The following is a 14,270-nucleotide window of genomic DNA, read 5'->3' on the forward strand; positions in this document are numbered from 1 at the left end:
TAAATGTTGGTGGTTAACATTGCTGTAATTACATATGCTCTCTCACAGAAAGCGGTAGAGGTGATGTGTGTTGTTCCTAAACGCTGCAATGACATGATGAATGTTGGACGCCTCCAAGGATTTGATGTAAGATGCATTTAATTTTTTACAAACATTTGTGAGTGTGTAGGTGGGAAGTTAAAAGCACAGCCATTAACAGTTGTATGCACATAAATTAGCAGGAAGTCCGACCGAGCTAAAAGGCAACAAATGAAACCAAGAATGACAGTGAATTTTCATAATTCCGTGTAAAGAGTTTAGATGCCTTACAAAATACACATTCCGGCAACTAAAACACTGACCTTGCCTCCAAATAAAAAACGTGACAATCACACAATATTTCGAACTAGACTGCAACTTTTGCCCTCACACAAAATTCCAGATTATGTGGATTCCTATTGAAATTACTGGATTTCACAAGCAAAAATTGGCCAAAGAAACATGGTAAAAGTGTCCGCACCTTTAATGTGAATAATAAACCTTCACCTTGTGATGCAATTTTTTTTTATTCGTTTTGTACTTTAGTTTGTACTTTTTTGTGACATGTTTGCACTTGCTGGAGAGTTGTAACTCTCAGGACTGAGCATTATTTATTTTATGTTTGTGTTCAGGGTAAAATTGTAGCCCAGGGCCGACTGCTTCTCCAGGACACTTTTATGGTCTCAGACCAGGATGGTGGTCTCCTTTCTCGCATGAAGGAGAGGCGTGTCTTCCTCTTTGAGCAAATAGTTATCTTCAGTGAACCTCTGGATAAAAAGAAGGGCTTTTCTATGCCAGGTTATCTGTTTAAGAACAGCGTAAAGGTATGTAGACAGAACCACTGCTGTAGAAAACTCTGTGCTCAAGACAGAGCATAGCAACTAAAAATACATCATTCATCTCATTCTACTTCTTTTCATCTTTCTCTACTCTGCAGGTCAGTTGGTTGGGTCTAGAGGAGAGTCCTGACAATGACCCTTGTAAGTTTATTTTGACCTCAAGGTCATCGACTGGCAGCACAGAGCACTATGTCCTCCATTCCTCAAACCGGATGGTTTGCCAGGCCTGGATCCAGCAGATCAGCAGCATCCTGGAAAACCAGATAAACTTCCTCAATGGTAACGCAATTTTAGAGTTTCAAACAAAGTTAAAAAATAGGAGGTTATAGGTAAATATCTGTTAACCAAAGGTTGTTGGAGTTAAGCCCCACAAACTATCTTAACCTCAAGTTTGTTCTGTAATATGTGTACTATAGGTTGCTTTAGGGGTTCAGGGTTGTCCAATCCTGCTCTCGGTGTGCAGAGTTTAGCTCAAACCTGCCCCAAAACACTTGTCTGGAAGTTTCTTGTAATCCTGAAGACATTGATTAGCTGGTTCAGGACTGGAGCTAAATACTGTAGAATAGTGGCCCTCTGGGTGCAGGACAGGACATGATAGAACATTCAGACATTCTTTGAAACTCACCTTTAAGACAGTCTATTCATTTAGACAATCAAGCGACTAGGTAGTTTTGAAAATACGTTGTTTGAAGACTCTTAATGTTCATAGCTTTACTTTTTAACTTTACAGCACTTCATGCATCTAAGGAAATGTATTTGATGATTGAGTTATATTATTTAATATAACTTGTCTCTTGTTGTCCACTCAGCACTGACTTCACCCATTGAATACCAACGGAACCATGTTGGGGCGAGCGGTCTTGGAGGACCCAGCAGCAGTGGACTTCCAGGGGGTAGCAGCAGCTCTTCCATGGGTTCTGGCTGTGGCTCCCGATCCCGAGTTTCCCGAATCCCTCAACCTTCGTCTCGTCTCCCTCAGCCCGTGCAGCACCACCACGCCCCCGCCCCAGATGACCGCACTTCAGGTACGTGCCCTCTTCCTGACCAGGACCTTAATGGTGAGGTCCCTAGGATGCGGGTCCTGGAGAGCCCCTTGAAGGAGCTACGCGAGGAAGTCCAATCAGGGACACCTATTCCAAGAACAACAGTCGCATCCCTGTCTCTCACCCTAACGAAGCCTCGTCTAAGAGTCCCCTCACCTATTCTCTCCCCCTTGAACCCTCAGAACTTTACACCTTTCACACCAGGCATCCAAGCCCAGAAGGGCTCTCCGTTTTGGGCCTCAATGCCAGCTTCTCCCACTGGCAGGCCTGGCTCTTACACAGAGCCGAGTGACACATTGAGTCGCAACCAGTGTCAGACTCGCAGGCACTCAGCCCACAGTAAGGAGTTGGACCGCATCAGTACTTGCTCCTCCACCAGTGAGCAGTCCCTGCACTCCACTCACAGCAATGGGGTAAGAGCCAAACTCTAGCTCCTGGCTTCAGTGAGGCCTAGTCCTGCTTCACCTCCAGCTTCATACTAACACGCTGAGGTGTGCAATTGTTCGCTCTCCTGGAACTAAAAGAGGATTCTCACAGGCTGTTGTGGATATTAACTGGCCTGGTCTGACTGTGCTGAGCAACTAACAACGTACACTGTCAAACAGGATAACTTCTCAAGAGTTTCTCAGAAACTCTGTGCATCCATTGACTATCTCTGCTGATTCTATCTGCTTTAAACTGTCAGGATTTGTATTTTCTTAACTGCCTGTGAAGACCTAATATGCAAGCATTGGGAGCACGTAAACCAGCCAACTAACAATTACTAACACACTGTTTTCTTTTAAAACCTGATTACAGCTTTTTGGACAGATTTTGAGACAATTCAAAAAGACACATCCCCATAAAGCCCCTGCAGACTTCCTATTGAAACAAGAAGTGAAAATTGATTTACAAGCAAGTCAGAAGCAGGCAGTATTAAGGGAAGGGATATGTTCTCATTCTATAGAGCATTTTATTGGACAAAAAATATGGGTACTCCAAAAGTGCAGATAAGTCATCAATATATTTTGTCGGTTTCCTGAAAGAGAAAATTTTTTCTTTTAAATGTGTATATCTGTGGAAATATATTTTGTAAACTTTTAGCAGTCTACTAGCATATAGATGGTCACTAAGTTAAAAGTTTTTTCAGCCACAAAATTCCCATATTGATTTCATGGTGTCTTGAAGGGTGTTAGATTTCCTCTCCTAACCAACAGAACCATAAGAGGTAATCACACTGACAGTAATTTGCAGCAACAAAGAGGCCAGAAGTTATTCATTTTTAATTAATAGGCAATTAGAGGCAACATGAGCGAAAGAGATTGTTGGCGATGCAACAAAGTTCAACATGTTCCAACGACTATCAGTAGGAGCATAGACATTGTAACCAACAGTACAGCATCTGGGCAGCTTTTTAAGTGTGAACTGTCGGTGTGAATGACTCTTTAGTGTAACTTGAAAGAGGATTTTGCTTTGTAAATCACATTTTCCTTGAACTGCTCTCACTTGCTTCATTCTTGCTCTCTTAAATGTCCAGCTCGCTAAATGTCTCCAACATGCTTCACATATAAACATAGTAAATAAAATGTAAATCCTGTCAAATTTTTTTGTGTTGTTATGCTGACGGTTTGCTTATGTTTCTGCTCTCAGAGTGAAAGCAGCAGCAGCAGCAGTGTGTCGACCATGTTGGTGACCCATGACTATGTGGCTCTAAAGGAGGATGAGATCAGCGTATATCAAGGAGAGGTTGTGCAGATATTGGCCTCTAACCAGCAGAACATGTTTCTAGTTTTCCGTGCCGCCACAGAACAAGGCCCAGCAGCCGAGGGCTGGATCCCCGGCTACGTTCTGGGTCACACCTCCACCATCATTCCCGACTACCCCGACGGAACCCTCAAGTAAGGATTGGTTATTCATTTTTTATTTATTACAGATAGACTCATTAGTCAGATCTAGAATGAAAAAGCACCATTTTTTAATGGTTTGGTATGCATGGATGCAATGTAATGTTTGCTAGCTCAATCGAGATAATATAGTTTTGACTATGGTGTCACATTGGCCTACAAGTAAATGTCATGGAGGACTAATTGTGTCAGCTACTTTAAGAACTTTGACAGCAAACGTCTTATGCCTTAAACCAGGGGCAACCTTAGCCATGTGTGCTACTATTCATAATCACTGACACATGAGCAATAGGAGCAAGAAATAATAATGTGCAATAATTATTTTGTTAATAATAGAAATACTAAATTAATTAACATCTGTATGCCAAACAGCTATCTTTGTGTCACATTTTCTGTTTGTCTATAGTTTGTTTTTGATCAAGCTTTCTTGTCCTTCCTGTCTTTAGTTTTCTAGTCTGTTAATTAGGGCCTGTCCACACCAATATGGTGATTGGCCAATATGGCTTTACGGTTAGGGTTATATTGCCACCTGTTGGTTTGGCATGCTCTTGACAGCGCTTCAAAGCGTGTTTTTGCATTTTCATGTGGACGCAATTTTTTTTTTTTTAAAGAAAAATTAAAATTCTAGTTGCTATAGGTTTATAAAAATACCTGTTTGCATGTGGACTAGGCCTTAAGCCCGGGATACACTACGCAATTTTAGCAATCCTATAAGATCATTACAAATCACACTGGATCAATTAAACTTGGGTACAACATGCATGTAGACTGTACGATGATGACACCTATTGACTCGTAGGCTACAATGCACATTTCTATAGAAGAATAAAACGTCATCAGCGTGCGCTAGTGGTAAACAAAAAGACCCTGATGAATCACACTTTGGCAGTTGTAGTTTTTATGTGTGCTAAAAAAAAGAGGACGCGGTGAAAGAGAAAGGGAAAAGATTGAGGTAAGCATTTTTAAGTTTTAGCGCCATGTCGCATTGATTTCATGTCACATTTTTATTGGCTGGTCAGTCGACGTAGGCCTTAGCGGCAAACACACTGCGATGATCATGCTGAATTTCTGACACTGTCAGAAAATTATCGTAGGCTATCTTTGAACCTCTCTCACTGTACAACATAGGACCAACGGTTAGGAGCCATTATCACAGAAATCGCCACGATTGTTTCACGATGGCAATCTTTCGTCTGGGACAGCAGAAAATAGTGCAGTGTGTCCTGGGCTTTAGATCATTTTTCCCTGGTTGCCTGCCAGCCTGTCTCCATGGTCACTGATTAATTAGGTTCCTCAGTTCAGGTGTGTTGTGTTCATTCGCTCGTTAGTTCCTTTGTTTGCCCATGCATTTAAGCATGGTCTTTCTTTCAGTTCACTGTCTGTTCTCGTCGATGTTACATTTATGTAAAGTTGTTCAGTTCCTGAGTATTTTGTGAAGTTTTTGAGTTAGTAACTAAATAAAGACTACTGCATCAAGAACCTGTTCTCCTCTGCTTCAACCAGCACTGTGACACTTTGTAGTTAGGTTTAGGGTTCCTTCAGCTTCACAGCGTTTTGTCGTATTGTTGCTCAATTACTTGAGTGTACTGCCATTTTAGAGCAGTTTTTAGTCATAAGGATGACAAAAAAGCACAGTTCTGGATATTTGCTTTTTATCAATTGTAAAAAAAAAACATATTTGGGCATGTTTTTCTTACTAGAAATTGTTAAATGCATCAGATGCAAATATTATAGTATATTATATTTATTATATTATATGATATTGTATTATACACTTTATTGTAAGGTGAAGTTGTACAGTGTAATTACACAAATGAGTACTGAGTAGTATTAATTAACTGCATGAACTTATTATAGGGTTACGGTTAGGATTTGATTTAGGGTTAGTTACTTGTAATTTTGCATAATTTACTGTTATTACCATAGTAAGTACATGTAACGTGCAACTACATAACCTTCATTTAAAATATTATTATATTATAGTATTTGATTAGTTACATTTTAAATTATTGTGTCTTGTTACAACAAAACCTAAAAACCCATTATCCTTCCATAATATATTTCAAAATTTAACAAGATATTCAACATGTTGGATGGGACTTGATTTTTATCCTGAAGGAAGTGATTGAGTTGTGAAAGCATTTAAGTCAAGTCAAGTCACCTTTATTTATATAGCACTTTTATTTATATATTTATATTTTTACAATGCCGATTGTTTCAAAGCAGCTTCCCAGTGTTAAACAGGAAAATAATGTAACAGAATTTGATTTGGCTGTACAGCCGCTCTGTAGAAAACGGTGATGTTATCCAGCTCATTTCAATTATCATATAGTGTTAATGCGGGCATATCAGTAATTTAGTTGAAAATGTATTTGAATATTTATTTGAATATTTAGTGTCCCCAACTGAGCAAACCAAGCCAAAGGTGACAGTGGCAAGGAACCAAAACTCCATCTGGTGGCATAATGGCGAACACATCTAAAAGTATCTTAAAAACATCTAGGTTACGTATGTAACCCCACTTCCACTCGAGTTCCACTTTGAAAGGGAAATAAAGGAGCATTACATTACTTTGATTAAAATTATGAAACTTTTTTCAGATAATGTGCACTGATGAATTTTCACAATTATACAAAGAATGTGTTGTAAGTATGTAAAAATGTTCACTTTGAGTTCATGCTGACCTTTCATTTCCCACAAATGCTGTAAGTGTGAAAGCATCCACTTATGAATTACACTAGAATTGACCACAGTTTTTAAATGGATTTTAACGTCATAGTCTAACTGTGAATTAGTTGTCAACAGTGCTATATTTTTTTCATCCAGGAAGTCTTCATCATGGCACACAGCTCTCCGCATCAGACGAAAGTCCGAAAAGAGAGACAAAGAGGGCAGAAAAGAGAGCAAACCAGAGAATGGCTTTCGCAAGTCTAGAGATGGACCCGCCAATAAGGTTTCTGTAAAGGTACTGCCTTATCAGTCGAATGATTCATTATGAATTCATTACTCATTATGTAATTTCATGGTCTAGACAAATTGTACATATGAAACATTATATTCTTGCTTGTTTTTTCAGCTTTTGAATCCCAACTACATTTATGATGGTGAGTCAGAATATAGTTCTTTCGTTCTTGGAAATCTCTCTGAATATATTATGTCATAATGAAACAGCCAAATGACTGTATGTTTCTGAATTGCTGGCAGCAGTTCCCCCAGAGTTCATGGTCCCCTTGAGTGAGGTGGTGTGTGACCGGGGAGACAGTGTTTCTCTCCGCTGTAAGATCTGTGGGCAGCCCAAAGCCTCGGTCTGCTGGAGAGGGCCTGACCAGAGCACTCTCAGCAGTGGTGGAAGATACACACTCACACACAGGTACAACCGTCACACAGACATCATTATGCAGGTCATGCAGTTATACAGACTGCAGGTGGCACTTTTGTATTATGTTTTCTGGTTGAATGTATTGTGAGAGATGAACAGTCATTTTGTTACTTTCGTAATAACTCCTTACAGATGGAAACATGCTAAATGCTAAATATTTCCATGCAACTGTCTTCATGTTGTTCATTGACTGCATTTGGTAATTTGTACAAAAACGAATTAATTTACTCTTTTACAATTTGTCATTGATGTCAGTTAGACAAAATTAATCTCTCACCTTGGAACTTCCTTTGTGAGCAAAATTAATCTTAAGCTAATTCATTTTTTTTATTTTACAATCAAAATGTTGCAAATGTAGCAAAAATATCAAATATTTAAAGGAATAGTTCACCCAAAAATCTAAATTATCCCTTGATTTACTCACCTTCAAGCCATCCACATCCTCACATCCAAGCCAGGTGTATATGACTTTCTTCTTACAGTCGAACACAATCAGAGTTATATTAAATAATATCTTGGCTCTTCCCAGCTTTGTAAAGGCATTTAATAGAGCCCAAGTTTTTGATGCTCCAAAAAAACGCATCCATCCATCATAAAAGTAATCCATACGACTCAGTGATTTAATAAATGCATTCTGAAGCGAAGTGATGGGTTTTTCTTCGAAAAAACATCCATATTTAAAACTTTATAGTTTTGATGGAAGGGTGACCTCTGACTCGACGTAGGACAAAGAGTAAAAAAAGTTGTACAATAATATTAGACCAATGATTGAAGTGATTGACCAATCAGAATCAAGTAATCCAGGGAAACATGTTTTGAATAGAAAGAACAATACTGGTTTTGCAGTTAATTTTTGCGGAGTGTCTGTTTACACCAAGTGCAAATAGCGTGCCTTGTTGGCAAGTGCTATTCACGCTAGCTCCGCCTAACATATTCCAACTTCTTCAGTGGCGCGGTCAGTAAAGGATCTAGGTTTTGATGCAATCGACCCGGGTTCGAATCCACCTTTTGCCGATCTTCTCCCTTTTCATTTACTTTCAATAAAAATTAAGAAAATGTTCTAAAAGTGGAAATAAAGTGCCTACTGAAATGTTTAATAATAATAAAAGCATTTATTGGGTATGGTTGGGGGTAGGTGTAGGGAGGGCTTGTATTGTCCCATTAAGGCAACGTCCATTTAATCATTTTAATAAATATAATCATTTACACTCTATGTTATTACTGCATCCTGTTAATGTACAACAATACTGAGGTGCAAATAGTATGTATCTGTCAAAATATAGTATAAATTGCATGTAATTACTATTTACACATTGCAAAGAACTGCTACTTTTACATGTTGGAAATAGAATATATCACTATTTTCACTTAGTATGCTATTTCACGTCATCTATCGCTAAGAAAATATGCTATTTTCACTTAGTGTATATGGAATCTAGTTGCTATTTACACTTGTGGCAAATAACCGCGGTCTCATTTTTGTCTCCTAATTATTTACTTTTTGTTCAGTGAGACAGGGGAAGTGACCCTCCGAATCGCACCTGTCACTCTGGACGACAGTGGCACCTACACCTGCATCGCCTCTAATGACGTGGGCTCAGTGACATCGTCAGCCTACCTCAGAGTGCTTGGTCAGTTGATTTCTGTCTACTGTGCTCAAAACAAAACGTTTAATTGTAGTAGCTGAGTCACTGACGGTGTGGTTTTTTTCGTAGGCAATTCCTGGGATGGTATCCTCTGGAAGGATAACTTTGAGTCCCTCTACACTGAAGTCATGGAACTGGGGAGGTACCGTACAAATTAAATATTCTCACATACTGAAGTATCTAAATAAAGCTATAAAATAAAGCATCTGTGTTTATCTTTAACATTTGAAACCAGCTAATGTTTGTTTCCTGTCCATCTGTAGAGGCAGGTTTGCTGTCACTAAGTGGTGTGAGCAAAGAGGAAGCAGGCGATCAGTGGCCGCTAAGCTAGTAAATAAGAAGCTAATGCGTCGAGAGCAGGTGGTTCAAGAGCTGGGCGTCCTACAGTGTCTTCAGCATCCTCATCTGGTGGGCCTGCTGGACACATATGAGACCCCAGCCAGTTATGTTCTCATCCTGGAGATGTACGTGGACTTATTTTCTTTTTCTGTAACAATATACTCTTCTCACACACAATGGTAATGCTAGTGATAATACAGTCTGTTAATTTAGGAAAGTGTGATTGTTTTTCTTTTTAAAACACATTTTCTCCTTTTTACACATCAGTGCTGATCAAGGTCGTCTCCTGGACTATATTGTTAGCTGGGGGAACTTGACAGAAGAAAAGGTGTCTCTTTACCTACGGGATATTCTAGAAGCTTTACACTACCTTCACGCATGCAGGATTGCTCATCTTGACTTGAAGGTGGGCCTTCCCAATTGAATTATTCTTAATACATTTGTAGATCATTTGAGGAGGCACATTTCCGAGAGAGCTGAAAGATGGCTTCAAATTATTTAAATGAAGAAACAACAACCTGTAAAATCAGTTAAAGATCTAGACATTTCTTATTTTGTGTTCCCTCAAAAACTGAATATTTAAAATGTGTGATTTTCTAGACTTAAAAAGTAATGAAAATTTCTATAATGAATATAATTTTTTGTCATGTTAATATATTTTATCAGGAAGAAATTGCTAAGAAATTGCGGGGTGGGGGAGGGGGGGTCATTATGACCTAAAGGCTAATTGACTAGTGATGCTATTACAACATATTATCAATTAAAATATGGGCAATTAAATATGTATATATTCATATTCCTGTATTTAAGTCATACTGTAGAATAAAGTTACATTTGATGACTGGAAACGTCATGTAGAATCATCAGTCATCAAAAGCGTGAACCTTCAGAACATTCAGTTCTTAAATGTAGTTATTTTTATTGTAATTACTTAACAATAATTTAATTACTAACAATAATAAGCTTCATACATCGTCTTGAATAATACTGACCGGGGAACGGGGTGGAATTTAAGCAATAGTGAAAGCATAGAAGTAGAAGTTTAAAGTCGGCAGGATGCAGAAAAGTACTTGCAGAACTCAAAACAAAAGAGATAGCATGCAAATAAATGTCTCAAATCGAAACTACTACAGGACAGTTTATTACTTAAACACAACACATTTAACAAGCATTTCAAATATGAATAATTTCTTCCTGGTGACAATATATATATATTGATAATTTAGTTAATAATTGAATAACTCATGACAGACAAAGACAATCCCTGTAAAAGAGATAAGGTAAAGAGAAAGGTAACTTTATTCTACAGTATGACTTAAATACAGGAATATGAATATATACTGTACATATTTAATTGCCCATATTTTAATTGATAATATGTTGTAATAGCATCACTAGTCAATTAGCTTAATGAAAAGCTAAGAATGCTATTCTGAAATAATTCATTATGTTTTTAAATGATAACCCCATACATTTCTAAATAATTCAATTTTAAAATAATAACACTTGGGTGTTATTCAGTACTAAAATGTATAATTACTCTGTAACAAGAACACCTTAAAATAAAGTGTAACCGATTCCATTTGTTATTAGTACACTTCAAATATGGTGTACTAATGTAATATTTTATATTAATAACACATTTTTAATAAAATGCCACTCTGGGCTTTTTTATGGGGGGAGGGGGTGTCTAATTTTATCTTTTCACTTCAAAATAAATACAATATTTTGTACTCCATAAATCTAAGAAATATGAATGTGTCTACAAATCTTCTTAACATTAACAAACAGACCAAAAAAACGTAACATAATACAATGTCACAGTCGCAGATCACTATATTCAAGAGACACAAAATTAGTGCTGTCAAACGATTAATCGCATCCAAAATAAAAGTTTGTGTTTGCATAATATATGTGTGTGTATTGTGTATAATTATGATGCATATTTAAATACACACACATATACATTTATAAATTTAAGAATAATTTGTTACATTTATATTTCAAATATGTATATTTATATATAATATAAATTATACATAAATATATACATATACATGCAAATATTTCATAAATATATACATGTATGTGTGTATATTTAAATATACATTATAATTATACACAGTACACACACATATATTATGCAAACACAAACTTTTATTTTAGATGCGATTAATCATGATTAATTGTTTGACAGCTCTAGTTATTAGATTAATATCAAACAAAAATGTTGATATTCAGATTAAAGAATTTAAGAAGAGCATAACCATTCATTAAATGTGTTGAGATGAGATTTGTGCCATCTATGGTTAAGAAAAAAAGTGTGTGTGGGGGAGGCGGTCATCTTACCCCATCTTACCCTATCTATTGAATGAGTCAAATATTTAGTTACAAAGACTACTTTGCTCTCTCGAATTATTGACCTCTCGATTGCATTCTCAAGTCTGTATTCTTATGTTTTGACCCTGTCAGACATCTATTTTTCATCATTATCCTATTCTTATCTGCGTTGTGTGTCTTACAGCCAGAGAACGTATTACTCGAGCAAACGACAACCCAGCCTCTAGTCAAACTGACGGACTTCGGTGACGCGGCACATCTCTCCAACGCCCCTTACATCCACCCTCTGCTGGGCAGCCCAGAGTTCTCGGCCCCAGAGCTGGTGTTGGGTGAGCCAGCGGCTCTGGCGTCTGACCTCTGGAGTCTAGGCGTGCTGGCGTACGTAATGCTCAGCGGGGCGTCCCCGTTCCTGGATGAGAGTGTTGAGGAGACCTGCCTCAACATCTGCCATCTCGACTTCAGCTTCCCGGAGGACTACTTCCGCTGGGTGAGTCAGGCGGCGCGGGACTTTGTATGTGTCTTACTCCAAGGCGAGCCTTGCAGACGTCCCTCCGCACAGGTTTGTCTGTGCGAGGAGCCCTGGCTGCAGCCGAACGCGGTCTCTGGCGCAGCTCGCCTCGACACTTCCAGACTCATCTCTTTCATAGAGCGGAGGAAACATCAGAACGACCTGCGACCCGTTGCCAGTTTCCGAGCATTCCTGCGTTGTCGCCTACTCAGCCAGACCTGAGGGGGAATCCAATAGTAATCATGTTCTCCTGCAGATCTGAGTAGGATATGGAGGAAGTCTTGAAAATGTAGATCATAAATAGGAAATGCTGAAATCTCATCCTCGTTTTAGAGTCATTCTGAAATGGTTCTGGGTCTCTGTTACTGTAACTGCTGCTGACAAATCTCTGAAGTCCCCTTTCCAACCCTTCAAAAAATCATTTCAGCTGCATGTTCGTTCTCTCTTTGTATGAACGACACTCACAAGAAAAAGAAAATGTGAATTAAGAAGGGGGCAAGATTTTTTGAAGGTTGTTCCCTGAGCCAGAAAGGTTTATCCTTGTGTTCGGACAGTATTTCCATCAGGTTGTTTCAGTGGAGTATTGTCATTTGAATAGCTACATTCAGGAAAGATTCGATTTTGTATAAACCATGTATAGAAGCACAGTAAAGATGATATCTTTATCCTGAACATTTTGGAGAAAAAGATTTAAAGGGAAATAAAATCTGAGTTCATTTCGAGTTTCATGTTTGATAAGCATACAGTCAGTTTGGAAATCAATCATAACAACTGAAACGCCTTTTAACAGCTGCAACTCTTTCATACAAGAGGAGTAAAAGATAAGCTTTTCGTTTCCATTTCGCATCTGTATCGGCCTTATGTTGAAAATAAACTGGACCTGCCTTCATTCATGTTCATTTGCAGTGTTTGAAATGCTTTCTCATTGGCTGATCATAACCTTCAACTGACCAGTTAGAATACAAGCTCAGAAGGCAGGAAGCGCCAGTAACCAGAGCAAATGTGCACTCTTTGTAATTTGTTGAAATGTGCAATGTTGGGGCTTTTACATTTTGCAGCTATTTATAATGATTCGTGTTAAGTACATGTATCAGCCACTGCGAGTTGAGAAATGTGTCTGTGGCTCTTTTGCTGAGTTTTGTGTTCAGTATTATTTTGTACGCTTAAGCCTCATTGGTGAAAATCATTTGTGTCTTCGTCACACTTTTGTTATGAATGTCCTTATTTCTAATTGTTATACCAAAGTTAATTCTCATGTACCTAAATGCTTCTTCTCCCTGTTTGGTGGTTATAATTTGTAACAATAAGTTATGAATGCATTTCTGACTCCTAGAGCAGGAGTTTACATGTATTGATTGTTGATTTATTTATTGTGTCTTGTTCGGTTTTTTCTTTAATTGAATTTAAGCAAGTAGTGCATCATATTGTCAGATTATTAGGATTTTTTTTTCCATATCTGCTCATTGTAGCAGTAGTCTGTTAATGTAAGGTTGCATGACTAAATGACAATAATTATTATTTGTTTTCAGTTCACTTTGTTTTAAACACAATGAGATGAACCGTTCCTGTGTACTTTATCTTTAGTACAGGGAGAAAGTACCAAGTTAATTGCCTCCAAATTGTGGGTTAAAGTTTAAGAAGTTGCAGTGGACTAATAGCAACTGTTAACTCTTGTCACTAAAACCTATAGTGGCAGTTATTTTATTGCTGGATATAAAGGAGGTAAATAATATGCTGGGTCAGTAATGTTAGTATGACTTTTCATGTTTTATTTAAGTTAGTTTCTCATAATGTATAGATGTACAGACACCATAAAAACCTGGTCGTAGCGACACCCTGTTTTTTACATAATGTCAGTTTGAATGTTTTTGACTCGATGTTCATTTTGCATGTACATTTCTTTGTACAGAAACCATACATGTTTGCACATTGTGTGCTGTACATACGTTACTTTACCTTCAGTTATTTTTGAGATTAAACATCTGAAACATTTTATTCGTACGACTAGTCTCCTGTGTCTTTGTTTATAATCCAGTCCACCTTTTTGTGTGTGTGCTCATGTTTTTCTATCCCCGTGGGGACTTAAACCTGAATGCACAGACTCATGGCGACTCATGTCACCCATGAGGAAACAAGTTTATAAATCATACAGAATGAGTTTTTTTGAAAATGTAAAAATGCAGAAAGTTTTGTGTGATGGGTAGGTTTAGGGGTAGGGTTAGTGTAAGGGAAGAGAATGTACAGTTTGTACAGTATAAAAACCATTACATCTATG

General features: G+C 37.9%; 1 protein-coding gene across 4 annotated transcripts in view; it reads left to right on the top strand.

Moving 5' to 3' along the window:
* triob (trio Rho guanine nucleotide exchange factor b) overlaps positions 1–13,995 on the top strand; it is a 186,907-nt gene extending 172,912 nt beyond the window's left edge. For 2 of the 4 annotated variants that reach the window (XM_079837439.1, XM_079837441.1), the window contains 13 exons: positions 49–126; positions 651–842; positions 956–1,136; positions 1,667–2,313; positions 3,530–3,777; positions 6,610–6,748; positions 6,860–6,887; positions 6,988–7,153; positions 8,672–8,793; positions 8,878–8,950; positions 9,072–9,272; positions 9,415–9,553; positions 11,672–13,995. In XM_079837439.1, the coding sequence (XP_079693565.1) occupies positions 49–126; positions 651–842; positions 956–1,136; positions 1,667–2,313; positions 3,530–3,777; positions 6,610–6,748; positions 6,860–6,887; positions 6,988–7,153; positions 8,672–8,793; positions 8,878–8,950; positions 9,072–9,272; positions 9,415–9,553; positions 11,672–12,217 (2,760 nt within the window). In that variant the 3' untranslated portion in view covers positions 12,218–13,995. The remainder of the gene's footprint in view (positions 1–48; positions 127–650; positions 843–955; positions 1,137–1,666; positions 2,314–3,529; positions 3,778–6,609; positions 6,749–6,859; positions 6,888–6,987; positions 7,154–8,671; positions 8,794–8,877; positions 8,951–9,071; positions 9,273–9,414; positions 9,554–11,671) is intronic. The other 2 variants (XR_013818063.1, XM_079837440.1) reach the window with 2 other exon arrangements.
* Positions 13,996–14,270: the final 275 nt, after the last annotated feature.

Source organism: Gobio gobio, assembly GCF_949357685.1.
Source record: "Gobio gobio genome assembly, chromosome: 15".
In the NCBI taxonomy this organism is placed as follows: Eukaryota; Metazoa; Chordata; class Actinopteri; order Cypriniformes; family Gobionidae; genus Gobio; species Gobio gobio.